The 25,836-nt window shown below is 39.1% G+C and overlaps 1 protein-coding gene across 2 annotated transcripts in view; it reads left to right on the top strand.

The window, feature by feature from the left end:
• PRKCA (protein kinase C alpha) overlaps positions 1 to 25,836 on the top strand; it is a gene marked incomplete at both ends in the record, with an annotated part of 113,451 nt that overhangs the window by 40,381 nt on the left and 47,234 nt on the right. For both annotated transcript variants that reach the window (XM_080356680.1, XM_080356679.1), the window contains one exon: positions 9,797 to 9,879. In XM_080356680.1, coding sequence (XP_080212806.1) covers positions 9,797 to 9,879 — 83 coding nt within the window. The remainder of the gene's footprint in view (positions 1 to 9,796; positions 9,880 to 25,836) is intronic.

The following is a 25,836-nucleotide window of genomic DNA, read 5'->3' as shown; positions in this document are numbered from 1 at the left end:
AAAAAACACACAAATATGTCATGACCATACAGCAGAAAATGCTTGTATACTGTTTTAATAGTCAAGGCTCTATATGACTTATAACAAGGGCAGCCATTATTCTAAGAACTCAAACGTAGCCTTAATGTTGGGGAACATTTGGAGATAAAGATCAAATTCCAGGAATGCGGTCTGCGCTTGAAAAATGATTTGAAATCTTTGTCTAGACAAACTGAAGAAAGCTTCTCAGTTCTTTTTGACTCCATCACACAAGATGAGTCGAGTTATAATGTTCATATAGGTTGTTATCACGTGGGGTTTTTATCTAGTATAAATGTAGCATAAATCCAGGCGGCTGTGGGGGTCTTGTAGTTCTGTTTTTGTACTATGTGAACGTTCATGTTTTGCATGTTGAGCTGGCCCAGGGAACCGGTCCAGCTAAGCCCAGCCTTGCCAAAATACATCGGCTGCATGAATGTGAAGCCATGGAAGCGAGGAGACAGGGCCACTGCTTTGGACAGCAATGTGCCGTATGTCAAATTAAAGTGGTCACTTAACCGTGACTTAGGAAATCATCACTATGTCAGCTCCGTGTGCCGGGGACACCCTGTTGGAGCCGGAAAAGCGCTGGGATCCAAGAGGTGGAACTAGGAATGGCTTTGCATGGCAGCCTAATGCTGAATTACTATTCTGATGGGTACAATTCGTTCACGTTTCATAAATTCATGCTCAAAATGCACCTTTACCTTTGAAAGTTATGGTGGCTATATGGTTTTCTTGCATATAGTGACCATAGCTTTCAAAGATTTTCTTGCTGCAAATCTCCCATCTCAACTACTTCTTTGTTTTGCAACTGTGGTTTTTTCTGTAAATGTTTTACTGCAAATATAAAGAATTCATTCATAATTAAACTGCATGTTTCCATGGTTTCTCATTTTGTTATGTATGTGCTACTTACCTCTGAACCCACAGGTATTTCCTAGAAATACCCTTTTTGCTATTTGGGACAAATTACTGTAAGCTGTGTCATTCACTCAACCATGTAATTTTGGTAACTGCTAAACTTAAAACATGCAGATTAATTTCTTGAGTGAATAACATAACAGACAAACACACTAGGAAAGAAAAATCTTCCACCTATTGGCTGAGGGTGAATTTTCTGAATTCTGTAGTTGTTTTCTTTATGCATTTGTTGTCTTAACATTGGCAATAAATCCGACTGTAATTGTTCTAATGCAGTTTTATTCTGTGTGTGTGTGTGTGTTGTTTTTCTTCCTGAGAACTTGCAGTTACTTTGGGATGAAACTGTATTTTCAGTGACTGATGAGTGGAGGAAAGTGACACTGGAGTTTCTAGCAGATGACCCTTTAATAAGATGTATTTAATTGGATAAGACTTGCAACAAATATTGGGCATCTGTTAGGTAACAGAAATAACGATGAGAAACAGCAACAGGGAAAAAAACTTAAATTAAAAAAACCTCTTCAGTTTCTTGATCTAATGCTACAGGACTGTAATGTTCATGTGTTAATACCTGTTTAGTGTTCAGGATAAGAGAGCTAGCATATTAGTGATAATGTAGAATAAATTACCAGATCTGAGTCTTAATAGTAATGGCAATCCAGCGCCAAATGGTTATCTTGTGTATATGGCCTGTGGATCTTCTAACTAAAGATACTACGTATTGCACTGCAAATACAGTTAATACGCTGAATTCTAAAAATGTCATTATATCCAGATGATTTGGTTTGGCGTCAGCAAGGGAGTAAATAATGCCTTTCAAGAGGTTTTTGTGCCTTTGGGGAACAAAATTAATATCTTTCATTTTCATGCAGTCATTTTAGCACATGATATACCATAGAACAGCCTACAGAATTGATCAATCGTGCAAACAAAAATGAGCTAATTGTTGCAGTTTGAAGTGCGTTTATATAGCAAATTGAACTCTTACAGAGATTATCATGAAGCAATACAAGGTGAGGTTTTCTGACAAGATTTAAGAGGTTTCATAATTATCTTTTGATGTAGACCTTCCCCATGCTGGAACTAGAAAGAGCAAATGAGATGGGACTGAAGAGACGTAAGCACATCTGAGCTCACGTTTCTGTGGATCAGTACAATGATTTTCTTCATACTTAAATTTATATAATTCTATACCAGGCATAGACATTAAATGGTGCATAAATGCTGTAACATTTATTCGTGAAATTAGAGCTTTCATGCTTTAAAATGAAGTTCTTTGTTTTGTTTTCAAAATAAGTAGGCAAGGCATGAGTATTTTGCTTTAATGTATCAGAAGCCCCATTATGCTATTCTAGAATCATGTTATTTGAAAGTTAATGTCAAAGGATTCTATCATCTTTTTAGTGACTTTCGTATATGTGAGTAAATGCAGAATTGTATCTGTGTTGCATTAGTAATTGGAGATCAGTTGTCATATCAGGATTGTGTCCAAACAGGTAGCACAGGAAGTTTATTTCTCGTAGTTTAGTACTTGGGATGTGTTCATATGTCACAGTTTGTTCAGTGTCATCCTGGCTTCAATTCTTCCCATCTTGAAGAAAAACAAACACCATCTTTTGGCAATAATGGAATTAGTGTGTGGATTGTGTTTGCTGGCAAGTGAGGTTCATTAATTTTGTGAGCACGTTATAAGGTTTCTCAAACACAACTGAAAACCTGGACTTAAATTCAAATTATACTAAAATACTTAATGTTCAGCTCTTGGCATTCGGATCTGGCATTTCACTTGTTGTATTTGTGTCCATACAAATTGTACTCCAAGAAGGAAGTGTTTTGGTTTACAGCCACCAGTGCCTTGACATCATTAAATTATGAAGTGCTGAGAAAAACAAGCTATAGCATTAGCACTAAAATATTTCTTAAAACCTCACGGTAAAACCTTAGAGCTGCACTAGCGTGTCTGAGCAGTTTTGTGCTTCGAGCAATGAAGGGATGCGGACGTCACGGTGGGACGTGGCACGGGCTGTGTTAAATTAACTGTGCTGGTGATTTAACATGAGATGAAAGATTGAGAAGTTTCATAAGGCCTTCTGACGTTTGTCTGCGGCGCATTAGGCCCCTCGTGCCCCAGAGTTTTGGGTTTTGGCTGGGCAGCTCTGGCCATGGCAGCATCGCGGGCTGGGACCATGGGGCTGGTCCTGGGACCATGGGGCTGGTCCTGGGCTGGGGACATGGAGGCAGAAGCAGCAGAACGTGGCGTGTGATGGGGACAGGGCTTGTAAGAGCAAAGCCGTTGCAATTGCTCCTACATGTAGCCAAGGAATTCTTTTCATGCTGGACGATGTGAATGGGATTCAATGCGACCGTGTCTCGCAGCATTGGTGGTGGCTCTACTGTGATTTTCCAAAAGCTCTTTGCTTTCTGTTGGCGTCCGGGATTCCAGCTGCGTTACTAAACAAAATAACCCCCAACAGCTGCATTCTGGAGCTCGATTTCGTCTTGTAACCCGTCATTTTATGCAGCCTTAAAATCCGTACAGCCTGTGCTGCTTTGTACCACTCGCTTTACTTATGCATTAAGTAACATATCAAACTGATGGCAGCCGCTTTATTTAAGACATCCTATTTCTGCGATTTGGGCAATGCTAAGTTAGTAGAAAAATCCGAAGAACTGATGTTCAGGGCTCAAAAGAAACATTTGAGGGCTTTCACATTGTGTTAGTTCTTTAATTGAAAGCGCTGCGCTGATCCTGGCTGATGTGCTTGTACACAGCTCCAAAGCAGATTATAGCGGGCACCCCCAGGGGCTTTGTCGCTGTCGTACAACACGTCAGGATCAGCAGATTTTTAAAATAAAATGAATTCAAACTATAGAAGTGATAGAAAAAGGTCTGTGGTTGTGGGTCATCTTTTTTTTTTTGCTGTTGCAAGTACTTAAAATAGCTGTTTCAGCACCGATTTTGATGGATGGGTTCTGGGTTATAAAATGGGGCACCTCAAAGGAGGGAGATTAATAGCTTTGTGAAATTTTAGCAAGGACTCTCAATCTTTTACAAAGTACGTAATTAATAAGTAGATTGAAACAGTTATGAATACTTTATATTCCATTAAAAACTTTTGTATTTTGAAAGTCTTCCTCAGTTTTGCAAACCTTATGATACCGTTTTAGGGGAAAAAGATACCGTGTACCTTCTTTTCCCTGCAGTGAGAGGCAGAAATGACAAACTTGGTGTGGTGTATGTCTGAATATAGTAGTCAGGTATATCTGAATATATTATGTGAGGTATTTGGCAAAGCCCAAAGTGTTTTAAAAATGTGTTACTTATATAGCTGTAGGTCTATATTTATATACGTATATATTTATATACCTGCATTTGGATAAATGAAGATGTCTGTGCATTCCCTGCCCCACACACGTTCTGTATTTGCACAAAGCTGCAGGTCTCACAAAGCCACTTACTCGCAACATCCATTTTGTACTTAGTGTAAGGGAGTTAATGACCTGACGAGTTAAAACTGTCCAGACAATCTGTATAATCCCTTCACACAAATAAGATATTACAGTTAACCTTTACTTTCCCTTAATTTTAAAAAAAATATATAATATAGATCTTATTTTTGTCTTTCCACCTACTTATTTGGCCTAATTGGCCCTGACACAATTGGAAAAGAAAATCTGTGCAGCAAGGTCAGGGGTATGAACCTGAGGATGTGCAAACCAGTTATTGACTGGCAGACTTGGAGCTTTGAAGTAGGAATCAGCCCTAATTTGTCAATATTGATTTCATGTAGTCCCTACACTTCGCCTTCAAGGTGGGTTTTGGGCGCCGCTTGACGAAGGTAGGTGAGGTTTGTAGGAATTGCAATGGAAATGAAGATAATCCGTGCAGATTAGTGCTGTACAGGTGCTGGGTGGGCCCGTGGGTTACAGAAGAGCTGGAAGAAGCTTAGTGACAGGTTAAGGTGATGGGGAGAGACGGTTGTTCTTATTGACAGTGTTATCCTGGAACAGGCTGTATCCTGTAGCCTGTTTTGGTGAGAAAGGGGCTGTAAATGCCAAGTGGAAGGGTTGCATTTAGCAGGTAGCGTTAGCCTGGCCACTCTGTTGAGATAAAACTCTCTTCTAGATGGGGTGAAACATTGGCCAAAAAACCTAGTTGATGTGTTATATATGTTGAAAAAGTTAGGGTAATGTAATTTTAAAAATTTCCCTGTGCAGTCAGTATGGTAATAACATTCAGAGGTAGTGCTGCTTCTGACTTCTCTTTGGTTTCTAATCTACAGCCTTTTTAATATTTAATATAAAAGGGATTTTTGTATTTTTTTTTTCCAAGTTACAATGTATTCGGAAAATGAAAAAGATAAGTATTGTTAAATCCTGTTTCTTAGTTGTTACTCTTCTTGCTCTGGAAATATTCCCAGTGCCTGATTTTAATCTATTCCTCATAAATTTATTTAAACAGTACTGCTTATTTAAATAACAACCGTAGTCGGTATTTAAACGATTTGTCTATTTTGAAGTAGTACCCTATTTCCGTGTAATTGCTATATTTAATGTTAGGACGGACTGATGCGTGCCGTGTGACAAGTTCATTCATGGCTTGGTGTCGCGCAGCAAACACAAGTCAGCCAGTGATATGGGCCCCCAGGGAGGTTCTGCGGCCGCACTGGAAATGCAAAGCATGTGAAACATCAACATCAAAACTACACAGTGCCCCAAGCTACTGTAGAGGCCCTGTGAGTTTTCTGGTGTATGCAGAGAGTGATTTTGTGCTTGTTGTAATTCTGTTGTAACTCCATAGTCCAGAATCAACTCCTGTTCGAAACCCAGCAACAAATATTGAGTGTAGGTGGTTTCCCCATTGCTGCCGACCAGACCTCCTCTGCCGCTTCCTTGGGAAGAACCAGTACGTGAAACTAAGAATTCAATTATGTAATCCTGTCGTAACAGCGGAGCCACAGCTATAAATTTTGGGTAGGTGGGAAGATCATACACAATTTTTACGGTGGTTAAGGTTTTATAAGCTCACTATTTGAGTTGGGAGAATAGTCTTGACCATTAGAAAAACGAGTCAAAGTTGACTTGATAAAAACCATTAATTTCTCTATAGGTGATAATTGGCCATTCAGTTACTGTCTTAGAAATTCTCTCTGCCCTTCAGGTTTGCAGTTTAATTTGTTGTACTGAATAAGTAAATACTGCGGTGTAGTAAAGATACTAAATTCTATTGGAAAGGTTCATCTAACCTGTTGTTTTTCTTCCGAAAGTGGGAGTATAAATGTGCTTTTAGATATCTGTTGGACTTTTTGAATAATTCTAAATTGTCAAGTATATTACTTTTGTCTTGATGCTTTTGCCTCTAGTCCTTTGGGATGTCTGTGGCTGTAGAGCTCTTCAGACATGGCTAAATGGTGGGAGGACTGGAGCTCAGCAATGGCTTGTCTCCTTTATAGATCATCTACTAGAGAAGATTATTCATTATTGTAATATTTCATTTCTGCCTCACCAGTCCGTGTCATATATGAAAGCTATTAGTAGCTAGTTTTTAGCTGATAACTCTCACCCAACAATATATCATTATAACCTTTGCACATCACATAATTTAGAAAACAGCTTGAAATTTATTTATGGCAGTGCCTTGTAACTCGAAGTGACTGATGACTATATATCTATATAATATTAATAACATGTTTTTCCCAGTACTGTGCGCTGACAGCGAAGTGTTGGACAGAATGAATTGCCCTCCATTATGTGCCATAAATCCCACAAATCACGCAGTGCTTCTGCTTGTTGGCTTCGAGAACACATTGAGTGCTCCTGACCACGTTCTCCTCTGTTTTCATTTGGCGTTTTCTGCTCCCCGCAGCTTTGGGGGAGGATGGAGGGCGATGGATCATCCTGGCCGATGCTGCTCTGAGCCCGGCTTTGCCAGACAAAGCCGGGTCTGTTCTCTCCTCCCTCCCAGGGATGCTGAGAGATCATTTTATCTCCAGCGAGCCCAGAGCTGGGAAGGATGGAATCTCCCCGCCGTATGATATATAGCACAGATCAAAACCACGCTGTCAAAACGTGAAAATACCTCAATAATTTCCTTTTTAATTTTAACTGTCAGCCTTGAGACAGCACTCGAGCTGCTCTGCATAATGTGTGCCAGCTCGCTTCTGCTTACGCTCTCCTTAAAATGTAAAGCAGTCTCTGTGAAGAGTGCAATACAACTTTCATTACAAGAAGGTGATGAACACAATGTGACTTCTTAACAGCTGCAATAGGTGATGTGAAGCTATTAATGTCTTCTCCAAACAAGCAAGAGGTTATTTTTCATCTCTATTCATGGAAAAATAAATGCTATTTTAAGCAGATAACATTTTGTCTATACTTATCTGAACTAAGTAAATGTTTACATGAATTCTATAACTCTGTATTGCTTTGTGAAACTAAGACGACTTTACAAACTAATGCTAAAATACACTAATGGCTGGATTTGAAAATTAAAATTTGGATGAATGGAAATCATAACTATTAACAAGATATTTTAGTTCCCCTTTATCCTTTTTCCTTTGGATTTATGATTCCATGAGAGTTGCTTATTTCATTGTTTATTTCAAACTATTTGATTCTCATTGAGCGTTCTCAAAAGATGGGACAGGTCTGATGCTTTTGAATCGCTTACCAAGGAACCGAGTTCTTTGGAGACAGATAATCCATTACAAAGGGAAATGGGTAATAAAAGCAAATAGCAGCCAATTAGCGGACTGAACAGAAGGGTTTTAAGAAGTTCAGTAGTCAATGTGGAGAATTGAAGCCTTAATAAGTGACTTTTTTTGAAGTGTAGCTTAAAGTCCAAAAGGACAAACACTGTCTGCTTTACTTGCTTTGACAGCTGAAGTGGAGTTTGCATTGTAGTGTGATTAGCATCGTTTCCACAGACGTTAGTGGCTAAAGTTCATGGAACCAGTTTGGCACTGGTTTTCCCACGTATCTATCTTGACACTCATGATATATGAAATTAAAAACAAGGTCAACATTGTCTTTGGTTGAATGAACTCCTTAATGGGCCATGAGAGGCTGTCAGCTCGGAGATAGAATGTGACTACTGTATTTCAGAAATATTGCCCAAAATAGATGCCCAAATACGCAGGATTTTTTAATGTACGCTCTTGCAGAACAGAGGCAGAGCTGGAGCACCAGCCCAGGAGCCAAATTTGAGAGGCAGACGTCGGTAAAGCAGCTGAGTTCAACCACCTTTCCAGAACTATTTCTCATATTTTTTGCATAGATTATTATGTTGTATTTTGCAACTGTGTGATCGCGGCATACAAAAGTAATTAGTTAACTTCTTTGTTTTCTGAAGGATGTAACGGGCTATTGTCTTCAAGAGGGGAAGATTTGTAACCAAAAATACAGTTTGGAAGCGAAACATTATTCAGCTGCAAGTAATATTATTAGTAATTGCTGCTTAGTGATCTTTCAGTTGGTAGAAACAAACCATCGAAATGATAATTGTAGGATTCACTGGGATTTAGGTTGATTAACAAACTAGACATCCAAGTGGGCAGCACACATTGAACCGCAGCTCTGGCTTATGTGGAGTCGGAGCTTATCTGGAATCAGGGGAGCAAAGCCCATTTTACTCCATTTGCCCAAAGAATAAACACGTGCCATGTCAGAAATAGAACAGCTGGAAACAATTGCTGCATGGGGTGAGGATGAAAAATAGCTGGAAAAAGATAGAAGGATGATTAGACTTCAATTCCAGCCTGGAATTGTGGTGGAATCATCAGTGTTTGCTGGCAGTGACGTGAATGTGAACTTGGTACCATCTTTCTCAGCTCTCTTCATGAGGTGAAATAAATCCATGTACGTTTTAAATGGGAAAGAGAACTGTTGGAGATGCCTCGTGAAATGAACTGTTTAGAAAAACTGAGATAATTTAGTTTGATTTCCACCACAGTTGAGGAAATTCAGTGTTTGCAGTTGCCAGTCAATTGAAATCTGTTTTGTTTTTTGGAAGTGTCCTTTGAATTAGTGTATTTGTATGTATTTGAAATGCAAAATTTGAAGTGTGAATTACTTGAGCATCTTTCCATTGTAGTCTCCTGGCACATTGCTTGATGGTATGATGTTTATTTTGAGATTGTCACATCCTCAAGTCTGGATTGTTCTGTTTTGTTGAAATGTGGACCAGTTGTGAAATATCCGAACTAAGCTTAACATTAAGAAAGAAGCTGTAGTGAGGGTGAGAAGCTGAAACAGCTGCTGCTCTAAGTAAGGACACTCTAGCAAATTGGGCTTTTTATGTGGCTTGGGGACATGTATGACCTGTTGCCAGGTGACAATGTATAACCTCATATGTGACATAATTAAATTAAAATAGTAAAAAAGCTTTCCTTATCTCAGAAAGAAAAAGTCATTTCAGATCATTCATGAATTTTGAATGGGGATCACAGTGTAATTGGGAGCTAATTTTCTTTTCCCATTATCTCCTGCCATTCCGTGGTACGAGAACACTTTGTTCTCCACAACAGTCTTCACTGAGGGCTTTGGGTTCCTACTGAAGCCATCGGAACTTCGTAGACACCTTCACCAAGATGTGCAGGTGAACGAAGCTCATACCCAAGGACGGGTTTCAACATTAAAAAATTATCATCGTGTAGAGTCTTTTGATTTTGAAACGTACATGCTTATCTCCTCTTTAATTATATTGTCTACTTGATACCTGCCTGCCTTGTGTCGTTATTCAACGTTAGGCTCTGCTTTCTTTCATTGGCTTACAGGTGAAATATGTGACTCTAAGTTCTGTTTCCTCTGTGATGAAAACTGCCGTTCTAACTGTTGGTTTCCCTTTTCTGACCAGTTTGCTGTTTCGTGGTTCACAAGAGGTGCCATGAGTTCGTCACCTTCTCCTGTCCTGGGGCTGACAAGGGTCCCGACACTGATGTGAGTACACAGATACTTCATGTGTTGCTTTTACACATAGTCCTGTGTTGTTATACCCGTGAGAATGAATTACAAACAATATCCACAGGCTCTTTCTGATAAATAATTGCAGTCTGAGGGGTTTTATGGACTGTAAAATCTGGTTTTGGTAAGAAATGCAACAATAAATATGTCCCCAAGAACAATATTCCTCCAAATGTGACAACCCAGAGGTGTTTACCCATGTATGAAGTCATCATTTTAGTTTTGTTTGCTTTATGTTGGGTGTATTTAATATTAACAATTCTCAGGAAAGGCTGAGGTTTTCTTTGAGCTTTCTTCGTGTCCATCTTATCTCCAGGTAAGCGTTCATAGCTGACTCAGGGCCTCGTCCTTTCTGCACACAAGGATCTATAGCCCCAATTAAATGCCAGATTAATCTTGAGCCAGCTGGTTTATAAGCTTTTGAAACAATTATATTTATGCTTGAGCACCGGGCAGGATACGCCCCTTCTATCTTGCTCTGTCAATACTACTTTGGTCAACAACCAGTTTTGACTTTGAACACCTGCATGGTGAGACGTGTACAAGAATTTAGCGTCCCCCTGCCCAAATAATAAACTAATCTTGTTTGTTCCCATGAAAATAACATTTCTTTGGGTTTTGCAAATCCCACTTTACAGTGAAGTAATTTAACATCTGCTTATGGGAACAATGCATTCCGAGCGTTCTTTGTCTGAATGTTCATGCTCTAGATTGGAGGCTATTGTCTCCTCGGATGAAATGCACCAGAAGACTTCTTGCAAGGTTTTAATGTGCTTCTCATGGATTGTTTTAATATGCTAGCCATGAGATCAGTGAACAATACATGGGCAGAAGCCAAAAGGGGGTTCAGAAAATTTGAGGTGTTAAAAAGCTTTCTCATTTTTAAATTTAAATGCAGAGAAACACCAAAGAACTGAGAAGAATTTTGAAGAGTTCATTTTTTTAAAACGTTTCACGTAACCTGAATTTAGCTACGTAAGAAAAATGCTTGATTTTATTGAGAATCTCGTCATGATTATAGAATGTGATATTGGCAGGTTGTTACGAGTCTTTAATATTGCTGACTGTAATTTGTGATCTGGGTTTTTTTGGCCTTGGTGATGAAATAAATCAGCCTCACACCTTATTTCAGTATTTGAGTTACCAAATGATCATTTTCAGTATTTACACAGAAGCGATATCTCAAAAACACTTTGAAAGCAAACAGAAGTAAATATGTTTTATTAAATTGAGCTATATTAGTGGGTCCTATTACACAAAGAGGACTGTAGAATGTTATACGTTCATTTACTCAAGTGTTTGACTACAGTGTCTACCCTTTCACAGTTCAGTAACTTACTCCTATCTGAGTTAGTACAAGCTTTGCTCTGAAATGTAGTGCGCTATAAAGCTTATCATAATATTTAGCAGGTTTTTAAATATTAAGGAGTAATTTTCTAAATTATTTCGCGCATGTGCACAATGAATTTGCAAATTGTCCGGTACCTTTGCATGATGGAGCCTTTCCATCCATTGTAAGAAGAGTAATATCGTCATTAATAAAGTGAACATTTCCGGAGCAATAATTTAAAATCGTAATAATTATATCAATAGACAAAACATTTCCGCTTCTGGAACAAAACCAAACCGCCTCTAACAGCTGAGGGGGCGTTTTGTGCCGGGGGGTGTTCAGGGGGCGTCCCCACTACGGCCGTTGGGGACATGGTGACAAGGATGTATTTATAGCCGTGTCCTGAGCTGCTCTGGCACCGCGGGACGGAGACTTTCCCAGCACTGGGGTTGCGGGGCAGGAGAATTCAAAAGAAACTGTCACATAGTTATTTTCAGCACGTTTTTTGGCGCAGGAATCCCCTGCGGGAAGGGGGAGCTGCACCGGCACTTCCCCTAAGTTCTCTACATACATTTAACAGTTGCAACAAAATTAATTTTATTTGATTTCTAGGTATTTAAATACAGTCATTCAGAAAACAAAAGTGGTTTTCGATTATGCTCTCCACGCACATTTTCTCATTTCCCAGCCTTTCATACATGCATATAGCTGAGTATTTAATAAACTGACTACCCAGCGGTAGAAAAGTCCTCTGGTCTGTGTTGTGCTAAAAATAGTGGTGTACAAATATTGTCTCCTCGTGTCGCACTTTTATTTGCTATGGTTTTCTACTGCTGTAAAAGACAGAACACATTATTTTTATTGCCTTAAAATTAAATGCCTTGATAAAGGTGAGTGTCAAAGAACAGCTTAAGATCATCTTGGTTTTGCTTCACTCAGACTAGCTGAAAAGGTGGAAAAGCCTGAATTAGTGCCAGAAGGAAAATAATCCTTGTGAATAAAGCGGTTGTCCTTGCCCAGGACTGAAGTGACGGGGTCTGGGGAGCAATATCCTGTTTCAGACGACAGAAAAAACTCACACAATCAAAAGATGTTGCATTTCCCTAATACTTGGCAGGGCGCGAGCGCCGATGTTTGAGCTCAGGAAGTTATTTTGCTGCTCTCTAATGGCTCTCTGTCGCTTGAATAGAAATTATTCATCTTCTCTCCATGGCCAGCTCTTTTATGGTGATGCTACCGAGTGCAATTTAACAGCTCCTGCGTTTCAGGGCCGCTGTGATGATACTTTAAAGTTCCATGAAGCATCGTCTCCAGTGCTCATACTTGATTTTGGAAGATTGCTTGGTGTTCCAAAAAACTATTTTAAATCATTGATGAAATGCTTTAAAACTTTAGTGAATTACTGTAAAAATGTTAGAGCAACTCCAAAAATTGACTGCTGCTGTAACTAGCATTAAGATGTGTTTAATATTAAAGAATAACTGGCCAAGTTTCCTTCAAAAAGGATAATTTAAAATTGAGAGTTAAATCTTTGCTCTCTTTGCTATAGGAACATATTGACCAGAATGTATTGTCACAAATGTGATTTATTAAAATGTTCCCAATTCAGTGCCACATAGAATTAAACAGTAATCACCAGCAATTTAGAAGCATTTGGCTGTATTAATTTTTTTCAGTATGAATTTATAAAAGTTCATATAAAGTGCACAACAATTCAGACCATGGATCAGCACTGTTTTCCTTTCAGATTGTAATCCAGAATCTAAAAGAGGTTTATGAGCAAAATAAATAGAAATTAAAAATAAATCTAAATGAGAGCAAACAACTGGACAGTCAAGGGAGATTAACCCTGATTTTTTGCTTCCCAGAATTGCAGTGGGTTCTTAATATTTAAGCTCCTAGAAGAGAATGAATTTATAAGATACAGATGTGGGTTTATGGCAAATGAAACAGCAAAGCCATCTCATCCCATTTGGCAGAGTAACCGACCTCATGGATGTTGGAGGGGATCGATACGGGAAAGATTTTAAAGTCGATAAGCCTCTTGATATTGCAATTATTTGGGAGCTTATTATCTGAAGCAAATGCAAACAGCTGTGGGGTCTGTGGGATGTTGTTTCTTGTGATTCCGCTGACTCCTGGATCTCTGCAGAGTGCCCAGAGTTGTTTATGGAGAAATCAAGGTTTCCTGCTTATGTTTTTGACCTCAAAGCCTTAAAGATTAACTGCAGGGAAAACTTATATAAGTTTTTCTAAGTGTTTTGAAGTGGTATTTAAGTGGTGCTGTGCACAGCTCTAATGGCTCTTTATGAAATATTGGTATTTGAGGATATTGACAAATTCCAATTCGAACAGAATCAGTCCTAAAGACTCCTTTTCGATGGAAGAGAGAAATATTAAAGGAGGAAATCTCCCCAAAAGGGCTCTGTATGTGCTGAGTGTGTGTTCTGCTTATATTCAGCAGCATCTGAAGGGAGTTCATGTATCTGGTAGGGAGCTCCTGCCTCCGTTTCCTCCTCTTAAACAGCACAGGGTCCGATGTCCCGTGACGTTCCTCTCCCCTTACCCGTTCCTTCGGAATCCAAGTGCTGTTTTCCCACCCATCTCGGGGAATGAATTGCAGCCATATGTCACCCTCTGCACCTTCTGTCCATCCCCGCGGGCAGAAATCTGCTCCTCACCTCGGGCGGGTTTTCTCGCTGCCCGTGCTCGGGTTATTTACTGCCCAGCCAGGTCCGTGCTCCTTCAGGACAGGTTTTCATTGCCCGTAGCTGCCCGTTCGTGGCCCTGCTCGCCTAAATCCCATCACTAAAGGAGCTGGAAGCGGCTTCACGAGTTACTTGAAAGCTGTTTGCATACTGGAACGCTTTTGCATTTCTCATCTACTGAGAAAACAGTTGGACCTTCTATTCCTAAATTAAAGCACAGGCTGCTTTTATTGCAACTGAAATGGCTTTTAAGCCAGAGCGGATGATTCTCAAGAGCAATAGAATTACATTCCAAAGGAACAGGTTCATGAACTTTAATAACTCCTCGTAATCCCCAGCCCTGCGGCGCAGTCCCAGAACCAACTCTGTTGGGTTGTCCAGCTGCAGGAGACACATGGAAAGAATGTCACTGCGGTGTTGGAAAGAGCCGTGTGAATCTTCTCCTTCTGTGCCCCTGGATTTTAGGAAGAGCGTGGACTGTCACAAGGGCCGTGACTCCAAAGGCACCTTGGCTTAGGTCTTACTGCAGCTCTTTAGTCCTTCACCTGACGGACCTTGTACCTGAGACACTGGGCGTGAAGTTTAATGAGGTTTTTGTTATGGTCTCTGAGCTCTGACAGTTCATCACTTTTGAAAGCTTTTTATTTATAAAGAATATGGTTTTTAATTTACCCGTGCCAGAGTGATTCAAATGCTGAATAGCTGTATGATAAAAAATGAGCTTATATTTTTATTTTCTAGGCTTTTGCTGTGCAGTGCACCGTATAACACAGATGATCCTTTTTAAAATTTAATAATTAAGCAGAGACAGGACTGCTGAAGAGAGCTGGGAAATTTATATAAATGAATCTAAAAATGTCAGTGATTTTCCTAAGTTAATATTGGGAGCTCTTCCCTTGGGGTGCTGGGGGAAGTTTGCTAATGGCTGCTGAGTTCAACTGGTACAGCTGCTGTTTCTTCCTATAAATCACACAACTCCAGTAAAGCACCTGTGGGGTTGGGGAAAAAAGAACCACTTGTGCTTGGTAGGAGAGAGCAAGTGCCTTTATTGAGGTGTTTTGGCCCAGAAATAGGGAGGTGGAAAAGCAGAGAGGGGAGACAGAGACATCCCGACTGGTGAGAACCCCATTTGAGCCCCATTTATCTAATGGGTCCCAGTAAAGCAGTTGGGTAGTTTTGCATAAACAAGAACAGTTTAGTTGGATTCTTGGATGTGCTTTTCTTATTTTGTTTGGTTTCTCTTATTTTTCAGTGTTTGTTATTGGATGATACTCTTAAGAGGTCCAAACAGTTCAGCCTTTGGAAAAGATTGGAACATGTATTAGATGATATCATTGTCACAAAATACAGTCTCATTTTTATACTTGGTTGGGCTTTTATAACAACCTAATGAAATTTGATACAGAATTTAAAACAACTGCAGATTACTTGCACTGAAAAACAAAATCCTGATGCTTCCATTGAAGTACCATTTTCCCAGTCGTGACTCCTTTTATCATTTGATTTCAGCTGTTTTCTTGCAAATAAATAAACTGTAGCGTGACCCATGTAAGTAATGAAACTTAATCCGTGAAGTACCAGTGGTCATAAGCTGAGCTCATAAACTAAAAGCAAAAGCATGTAATAAATTCCGGTAATGAGAAGTTAATAGATATAAGAGTCAGAGATTGATTTACTCTTTGTTCTTTTTGTCCTCATGAGGAGGTACCTGCTGAACTAAGGTATGAAAGAAATGTCTCTGTGTTGGGGAAACCATTGTAATCTGTAACAAAACCACCTCCAGGGCTGTTCCTATGGCAACAGGAGCATCAGACCAGCAAAGAATGGACCAGAAAGGAGATAAAAGCTTCTGTAAAAATAGTTACAAAAAGCGTATGCATAGCTCTGGCTACTTTAGTTCCTTTAAAAGAGGAAAAAAAGCCCCAAACTTGGAGTTTTTTAAACCTTATTATTATGGTAGCTATTTAGGTTACACCCTATTGGCACTGGAGGACTAGTAGAATAATGGCAAATTATGAAATTCAAGGACATTAATTAAGAAGAGTTTATAAAAAACAATCTAAAATCTAAACTTACTAGAAGCAATGCAATTTTTAAAGGGATTTTTACGTAATTCTTAAAGCATTTTCTGAACTTTAGGGTCTTAATCTTTTTTTTATAAAAGTTACAATGAGATGGGAAATGATCTATCTTTGGTCTGCAAATAGCCCGTTCTCCTATCCAACTAGTTGCTTTATTATCATTACATTTTCTTTTTGGTGTCCAATTGCAAGTGTATGAATTGGTAATCACATACTGGCCCTCCATGTGGTCCATATTCTTCTTTGTCCTTGTGATGCTAGAGAATGCATAGGACCATGTAAAAAAGAATCAAAATGCTTTTCCCCAGTATTTCAGATGTTTAATTCTGGCCATTGCAGTAGGAAAGGAGCCGTTCCTGTTGCTTGGCCCCAACACTGATGAAAAAGTGTGGAATTAGTGCAATATACTTATGAACTTGGTGTTAATACTCTAATACTTCTTGAAAACGAAATCTCCTGATCTCTATTTTTAGCCAAGCTTACTTCTATTATGGTTCGCTCATTATTTCACATTTTCAAAGTTTCTAGTTTAAAAATGGGATGGCGTATTTAACTGTTTAGCCTGTGTTGTTCAAATTAGCAGTATTTAGAAAAGAAGAAACCTGTTGAAAATATTCCAGATCTGGGGTTTGTGCGTTAGATCTTCCTTAAGCGTGGTTCTACAGGTGCTGTGCAGTGTGTTGCTGTTCAGAAGTCTGACCTCGGGGGGCTTTGAAAGCAGACAAAAGAACAGCCCAAGTAAATTAATCTGCATAAATAACACAGCAACACAGTGTTGCCATATTATTGAAAGAATTTACCCAGTCATTTCTTTATAGAACTAAAAATTCCGATACACGTTGTCCAAAAAGTAGGCTAAAAAGCAGCCTGACTGCACTGATGAGTTTGGAGGGAGTTGGGAGCAGTTAGGCATAAGAATATCCATAAAGCCTACGTTTTATAGGCTATACATATATACATATAGTGTTGATGAAGAGGATTCTTAGTTTGATTGTCATAGATTTTTTTTCTGGAAGAGTTTTCCAGCATTTTTCTTTTCCTAGAAAATCCTTTTCCCCACTTGGCATCTGGGATTATCCCCAATCATTTTCTTCCTAAGAAAATTCTTTGCCATTAATTAAAGATAATTTGAGCCCAACAGTCCTGGAACACTCAACAGGAGGAAGACCTGGCTATCTCTTCTTATAAACAGCTTTATAAAATGCTTCCTTAGTCAAAATCCACTTTTATTTTTCAAGGTCTATATTAGTACCTACAGATTGACCTACTTACAAGTAAATGTATTGTTAAACCTGAAGCCTGAAACCCGTTTGTCAACAGACATTCACAGTGTTCCTTTTTTAACGTCTTACAAAGCTTTTCGCTTCGCTTAATTAAAACAAATAAGAATTTTAATAATCAGAGACTTGAATTTATGATTGTTTTCCAAGTTTATTCTGTTTGTCATGTTGATCTTGTTCTACCAAATGAAAGTCTGTCGTCGAGATTTAAGTCAGTGCTCTGGTTTAATATTGGCAAGCAGAACCAGAGTTGAATGGGCTCTGCATCTCCTGCCGAGGTGCCCACAGCTCCCAGATGGCTCGGGGTACAAGAGAAAGGAAAACGCTTTGGAGAAGGAGAAGCAAAAGAGATAGAAGGGAAAAAAAGATAGAAGGACAGTGGCAAAACCAGCAGAAATGAAAGCAGTCCTGGAACTTTTAGGAGAAATGTATAATCCCGCAGTTTTGTTTAACATCTGTCACTTGGATTTTCGTGTGCCAGGAGCGTGATTGGGCCATTCATGAGAAGAAAAAGAGCCACGCAATCAACAGACTTTGTTCGATATTCCCACGGAAAGGGGATTTGCGATAAATGATAGGAAAGGCTTCAGCCACACGCAAAGGGCTTTGTATTCAACATGCTTAATGTAGAAATGTGCCACACAGAGGTGAAATTAAGAGAAATGGGAATACACATCCTATTTTAATTTGCTGGAAGCACATTATTAGAATGAGAGGGGTAGAAAATGTTCTATTCTACCCTTCCAGGCTGATCCTTTGCTCTTCTGTGAGAAAGTACAGCTGGTTACTGATCTTACAAGCCCAAATCAAAGTCTTTCCTAGTGCTTTGTATTTGGCAACAATAAATGCCTTGGGGTCAAATGAGGAGACGACTTCTGCGCCAGAATGTATACCCAGAGTACTCCGGGCACCCTATGGAGGAGATATGTTGTATATCTAAGTCACTTCAGTGCCATAACAGTCCAGAAACAGGTACTATAATGCACGTTTATTTCGAAGTAACTCTAAAATGAATGAGGAAACAAGTGCCATTTAGATTTTTTCACATTAGCTGTCACTGCACTGCATTTTATTCTTCTAATCTATCTGCTCCTGTCCAGTCCGTCTGCTCAGGTTCATTACCGCTTGTTTTGCCAATACTGTTGGGACACGCTCCAAGAATTTGGGTTATTAGTCACTGCAATAAAAGACCCATGCATCCTGATCAATACAGCCTTCCAAAAATTAAACATTTCCTCAAGTTGTGGTTCAAAATGATCACATAAAGTTTCTCCTTAACAAGCAGAAGATTTCTTTTGTCTTCTGAGAATGCCGCACATGAAGGTATCTTTAACGTGTGATTTTTCTTATTGTTAATTAAGGCCTTTTGGCAAAATTTGCCCTGCTCTAAAGAGAATGTGAAATTCCTCAGCCATGCGTACACATCTGACATATACACACAGATACTGTGAATTTTACATGCTCCTTTGTGTTCACCAGCAGAGTCAATAGGAGCTGCAAGGAGGCGAAAATGAGGCTAATTAATCATGAACACCTGAGCTGGGACTGTGTGCTGCTGCTTCAAATAATAAGATAGATGGTGTTTGCACTGTTTTTTTTTTCCCAAAGGCAATTACATGCCTATTGCTGCATAAATATTATCACCATATATCATTATTTATGGTAGCTATATGTTTAAAAAGCATTACTCTTACACTAATATCTGAATGGAAAAAACCCTCAGTACTGCAAGTAATGTGGCTCAGCGCATCAGTTTTAAGAAATAACTTATTTTTCAAGGGAAATCTCTCTATATAAATGAGAGCGTTTCTGAATTGATCGTGCTAACATTATGGCTCTGTAAAATGTACTGAATGCTACACACTGCTTTGGAAAGACAAATTCAGGAAAAGGTCTCAGAACCAGTGGGTTTCTCGGCATTTCTAAGATTAGTACAAAATTTGCATCTAAGTCAGTGGGAGTCTTTTCGGTGCTTAATGAACCGTGCTTGATTTACAAACTCTTTATTTAATCTGTTTCCTTAACATAAAAATAAAGAGTATGTAAGACTACAATAAAGACTAAATGTGCCTATAGGTACCGTGTATTTTGCCTAAAATATACAGTGTTACACAGCCACCCCATTTTTTCCAATGAGCTTTGCAGTACTGACATACATTTTCTTGTGATTAAAAAGAGGTGGGGGTGCAAATAAGGCCAATAGCAAGAAACTGTTGTTCCAAAAACTTGCTAGAATATAATAATATAAAAAAAGGAGACTGGGGAAAAGATGTTTTATCTGGGTTTCTTCAATAGCTCTGACCTTGTGCAATATTGTCCTGGCATAACCAGGCTTAAAAGTCTGTTAATGCTCTTCTGACTGAAAAACTAACAACTTGAAAGTGAAGTCTGTCAATAAAGGGAGAAAACTAATAGGTAGTAATCAAAAAACAAAGAAAAAAATTGAGTTAAGTCCTTGCTAATGATATTCCATAATTAGATCTCCTTAATGGATGGGTAGGATAATCCATTTAATTGTAACTATAGTTTGTGGTACAGTACTATCCCTTATTGTGTTATGGATCTATAATGGAAGAAGCAGCATTACTTTTGTAGTAAATACATTTTTTTTTCCTCAAAATGCTTTATTTTCTTAGTTTAGCAGAGATTTCTATGTCACCTGTGAAGTTTTTCTCTATCCTTTATTCTAATACCGACCTTTTGAAGGGCTGTTGCACCAGCCTTCGCATTTATGCAGCGAATTTGTCTGCCTTACGCATTTTCAAGTATACGCTGCTATTTAATGATTTATCCTTGACTAGCTTGCCTTATGTTGAGATATTCTTTATCTACAGCCTAATTAAACTAAATCATATATCGTCTGCGTCTAGTTCAATTAAAATGAATTGGACAGATTGACCTCCTTAATACTCTTCAAAGCGTGTTATTAGTCTGTACAGTTCCTTCAAGATAAATTGTCATCTCTCGAGGCAACAGATAGAAAGACAGAAAAAAATGCCCATCTGCATAACTAAGATGAAATTAAAATGGATATTTTTCCACTTACAACAGAAACTTGAAACCCTTCTTAAATTTTCACCCTAGATATAAGAGATTTCTGGGCTTGACTCAATTAAGTGTACAGACTGCTGATACACTGTCAGTCATATGTAAGAATTATTTTCTGCTCTATAATGAAGTGAACAGGGTTTTTTGAGTTACCACTGTTCTTAAAGGCTTTTCACTTGACTGGCCTTTTATAGTGATATTTTCCTTAAGTTCACGTCGGTGTTTGCTAGCTTTGATTAATTAATCACGCTTTTAACATAATAATTTATCCTTTTATCACTCTCTTGACCTGTAACATTCCTCTCCATTGGATGCTGGATCAGGAATTCATCTTTAATACCAAGCCACCATTTCTCCCCTCTCTGCGTGTGCAGATGGTGTTTCATTTCTTGCTGGAAATCGTCTCTGCACAAGATGCTGCCAAAGCATCTTCACGAACCAGCTGGCAGAAGTTTTGGGGCGATCACCCACCTTTACTTTACATGATCAAATCATTTGAGTGGCCTTCCGAGTTCCTTCGCAGCCTGGGGGCTGGTGAACACAGCGGCGTGCTATGGGTCTCATCAACAACAAAGCATTTTTTGGGATGACGCTGATTACGTTGTTGAGCGAGTTAAAGAAATGGAAGAGCCAAATATACAGCCAGTTTTTATGCTCCAGATTAATTCGCTGGAATAACCGTCCAGCAGATTTAAAGCACTGCCTGTCTTAAGCCTGGTTGAAGCTAAAGCAGCTTGTGAACTGTGCAGCTTTGCTGTGCCAGGTTTTCCTTTGGGATGTTTCTCTGCCCTGACCTTGCACAAACCTCCTGAATATCCTGTGTGGTTACAGCCTGTGACTGTACAACACTATTCCACAGTTCTCTTTAAAACATGTTTAATGGTATTTTAAAAGAGATTCGAGTATTGTGCAGAAAATAGAAATATGTATTTCTTTGCGATGCAGAACAACAGAAGACAAGCAGTGATTTTTCCTGTTTGGGTGATTCAGTGAAGGTTGACGGATCGTCTCTTAAGCCCTTTGAATTGAAGTTTGGGGTTTAGCTGCAAAATTCGTCATGCTGCAATAAAGAGGGAAATTCAATTTCATTGTCAGTGCGTAAGATGAAAATTTACTAAAGCTACATGTTACTGGAAGTAAATTAAGTTTGAATTCATTAAGAACCTAGGAACAATCATCGAGTCTGCAATGGAACAGTAGCAAATGCAGAAACAGGCTTTCAATATTAGCACAGATTTTGTTGAGCTTCTTGCATGTTTTTTACCTGCTCATTTTCCAGCTTTTAGGCTGATTTTGCCAGGAATCCACACGTGGCTTGTTAGGACACTTGGTCCATCCTGCAGCTCAGCCTTTGGGACTTAACCTGTGTCACACCAATTAGTTCACCTGACAGCTTCTTTCTCCTGACGGTTTCCCTATCTGTTAGAAATTCAGGGTCTGAGTTTGTGCTGAGGAATTCCTGGAGCTTTCCTCTTAACACAGGTATTTTACAAATGGTTAATTAGACACAGTAAATGAGCCCTGCCTGGATGGGACAGTGAACGGGACAGAATCCCCATTCTCATGAGCTCAGATTTGTTCCAGACCTCCCGTGTTGCTGAGCCTGTCGCTCTCGCTGCCTCCACAAAGCTCTGTAAAAATAAATGGTATTTGCTTCTCATCCTCAGGAAATGTTTTAGAGGAGAAGGAATTGGAGATCGGAAGAATAAGTTTTCTAATCAAGAAGAACCCGCATCCCTTTTGGGTTATTATAGTCTGATATTTCAGGCATTTATTTTAAGGCCGTGTGAGAAGATTGTGTCTTTGAAAGATATTGAATATTTAAAACAAGTGTTCTAAGATGTTCTGAATTCTCCGGGGACAGATTAATAACTTCAAGCTAAAATATTTCAAAATAAGTGAGTTTTTTTGCCTCCTTAAAATAACCCAGCTGTGAAACTGAAAGTATGTGGTACTAAGTGTTCTTTGTTCAGAGTTTAAAAATAATTCAGACCCCCAGAGATCTGGAAGCAGATGTCTGTGCTTCAGGATTCATAGGGCCCCAACAATGGGAATAACTCATTGTCAGCACACTGATTTCATATTCATGTGGCACCCATTTATCCACAGAAAAGTTTCTTTTTCCACTGGTTAAAGGGTAGTTTTAGGTGATTTCGTGGTGTTTTTTTAAATTTGTTCTATGTGCTTGGGCTAATCACTGACACTGTTTAAGAATAAACAAGTCCTGCAATGTTACATGTTTTAGGAGGTACTAGAAGGTTTGTGTACTGATAGTGAGTGTTGGGTCTGAAACCTATGGATTGGCAGGCTGGAGATAAAGTACAAATGTTCAGGTTGATGAGAAGGTTGAAGAAGGCAGACATAAGTGGTATATGGATTGGTAGTGAAGGAGGAACGATAGGCTAAATGATTGGATAAAGGCACTCAGGCCATTTTGAATCTATACTTGATTAGCTTCTGCCACCACCCCTAGATGACGAGCACGGGTGGATGTGATACAGCTCAAACACCGGCCAGAAGATGGAGAGCGGTAACATAACCATGTCAAATATCAAGTGAAAAAGCAAGTGCACAGCTGCTGGACCCTGAGTTAACCTCCCTCGATCATGCAAACTGCTGGAGTTTGACTTTCGGAGCATATGAGAATGGCTCTTGCAGTGATTTGTTGGGTGAGACTTCAGTTATATAAAATCAGTACGATGCAAAAAGTCATAACGAGAGGAGATCTGACTAAAGGTGTCTGGAATTAGTCTGTGAAGTGAGTGGATCAGTGGTCTCGGTTGCACAGACAAGTGTGATTCTTTCTGTTCTCGAAGTTGTAGGTATTTAATAATTTGCAGGGCTGCTGGATGCATAATGTAAAATCTCTGGACAATAGTTCGGTGCCTTCCAAATGAAATGGTTTTGTTGCTGATTTTTTTAAAAAAGAGAAGCTGTCGTACCTTTATTTTGCCTCTTTTTTTAAAATTTGGGGTTCTAGAGCAGCAATTACTTGAAAAATCTTAAACAAACAAGGTTTGCTGTGACCTTTGAAAGTGCCCAGATGACTGGGTAGGAAAAGCGTCCGCTGTGTCTGGCAGTAGCTAATCAGTTAAATGAATTGTGCTGAACTGAGCTGTTGTTTTCTGCAGGACAGTATATTTTGGAGTATCAGCTGGTTGACAGGCTCGAAATGTACTCGATTTCAAAAGATCTTTTTGATACAAATATTATTACGTCTCTAAATGCTTTAATACAGCTTTACAAATAGAACATACAATACAGGGATGAGAACGTGCCTGTGTCTCTATGTGGAAGATGTTCTAATTGTTTCAGATGCTGCTATATTATGGATAAAAACGCTATATAAATGCAGCATAGAGCTGTGTTTATAGTTTGTGTGCTTAAACTTTTATTAAGCTTTTCTTTTAACGCCGCATCGCTGTTGGTGAGGAGCCTCATTTGTTGTGCCTGACGTGAAATATGGAGAAAAAAGTACAAATAATAAAGCGAGCCCTTGCTCTGTCATGCTTAAAGTAGCCGTGGGAGTCGAATGGAATGAGACTTGATAAATTAATGATGCTAAGTGCTGAAGGAAAATGGAAAAGTGATGAATGTAAGTAGAGAGGTGCCAATCTTTAATAGTGTGATTGACGAGCCAGGCACACAGGTAATGGCAGAAACTGTGGGCAAGGGTTGAGAGACGTGAATGAATTTGAAGTGATTGGGTGAATTTGGGGCTAACAGTAGCAGTGGTTAATAGACACATTTGTTTTAGTCACTTTTCAAAACGTGTTTAGGGAAGATAATATGATTTTGTAAATATATAACACATTATTATTCCTTTTTTTATTTCATAACCGGGTGTTGTATTTTAGTGCGAGTCTAATTTCCTGGGCTGTTTGTGTAACATACTGTGTGTGTCTGATGGTTGAACTGGGGTTTGTCCTTCTGGGGGTTATATCCACAGAATTGGTTTCTCTGGAGTTAATCTGAAAGGTGGTGGATGCAGAGACAGCGACTGGGCTGGGCTTGGAAAACATGTCAAATTACAAAAGCACCTGCAAAGGCCAAGTCCGCTCTAGCAAACAAGTCCTTTGTCATTATCCATCGCGACCGACTGTTGTAGGTGTTATATCTGCCCATAAATCTCATTGAAGGGCAGTGTGAAGAGTTCTAACTAAAATCCAAGTGGAATTGGCACTTAAGGCATGATCTTGGCTGAATATGAATGTCCAGGATATGGGGAGAAGGTTGAGATGTTGCTTATATCTGAGAAGGCGTATTTTATTTTTGTACCAGGAATTGGTTTTTATTCGCACAACTCCTCCATGAATTTGGTGGACGCGCTGTAGATCTGGTGACGATTGTAGAAGCCACATGAGGCTTAGTTCTGCATCTTCATACCTCTGTCCCTTCCTCTTCGCCAAATTTACAGATTTACCTCAAGCCTGTTTTACCAAGCGATATTTACTGTTAGTCTTGGCTCAGAGGGACTACAGGATGTTTTACCCCATAATTATAGGTATGTTGTGCAAGACACACAATCCATACACAGGGCATTGAATAATACACTGCTCGATGCAGTGCATCTTCACCTTTTTGAACATGTAAAGGATTTAGTGTAAATCTGATATTCAGCTATTCATTTATTTTTGCAAAAAATCAGATCCCCAGTGAAGAGCAATGCATGAGACATAGTTTTTCCTGACTATGAAATTCTCAATGTAAACTGTCACAGAAGCATTTACGTTATTATTAAGTAACTTCATGCTAATTGCATTATAATGCCATCTAATACCTTGGGTTATGCACACTGTAAAAGTGTTATCTGAAACCATTTGTTTTCCTTTTAAACGCATTCATCTGGAGGGCATCTATTGTCTCCTTGGTTTTGTTTCATTTAATGGTGAGGAGAGATTTCCTGTGCTGAAGTGAGGTTTGGTAAGGACTCTTGGAGACAATGTAATATCTGGCTGCCAGTTTATAAATATTTGCTTTGCATTTAAGTTTTTCCATGTTTTGCACTTGGAGTAGTCTATTATAGAAGGATTTTTCTCCACGTTTTTTATATTTTGCGTTATCTTCAACTAATTTCCTCCAGCCACTTCTTCATAGGCTCTGAATGTCTAAATGGATGCCCAAATGGCAACTGTAGAAGGAAGACAACACTAATTTTCCTGTGGTTCTATCGGCCCATCACTTGAATGGTGCCAGCAAAACTGCTTTTCAGAAATTGTTCTTTCTCCTTGTTTTGCTCCTCATGTCAGTTTTCCACATGTTTAGCGTATCAGGTTTTTCTTTTAGCAGGATTAATATTGTGCAATTCCATTTGTACCTGGGATTAATTTTAATAATTGTTTTTGCTGCAGCCTTACAAAGGCTTAGCTAGCAGCGCTAGGGAAAGCCTATGTTAATCTCTATACTGAGATTACAGAGGAAGAGCAGATTCTTTTCTTCTTCTTTTGAACATCCACAATGCATGCAGATGAGGAAGAATGCACTTA

Source organism: Nesoenas mayeri (genome assembly GCF_963082525.1).
Source record: "Nesoenas mayeri genome assembly, chromosome: 19".
Taxonomy (NCBI): Eukaryota; Metazoa; Chordata; class Aves; order Columbiformes; family Columbidae; genus Nesoenas; species Nesoenas mayeri.
Note: the sequence above shows the minus strand (reverse complement) of the source record. Positions and strands in the feature narration are given on the sequence as shown.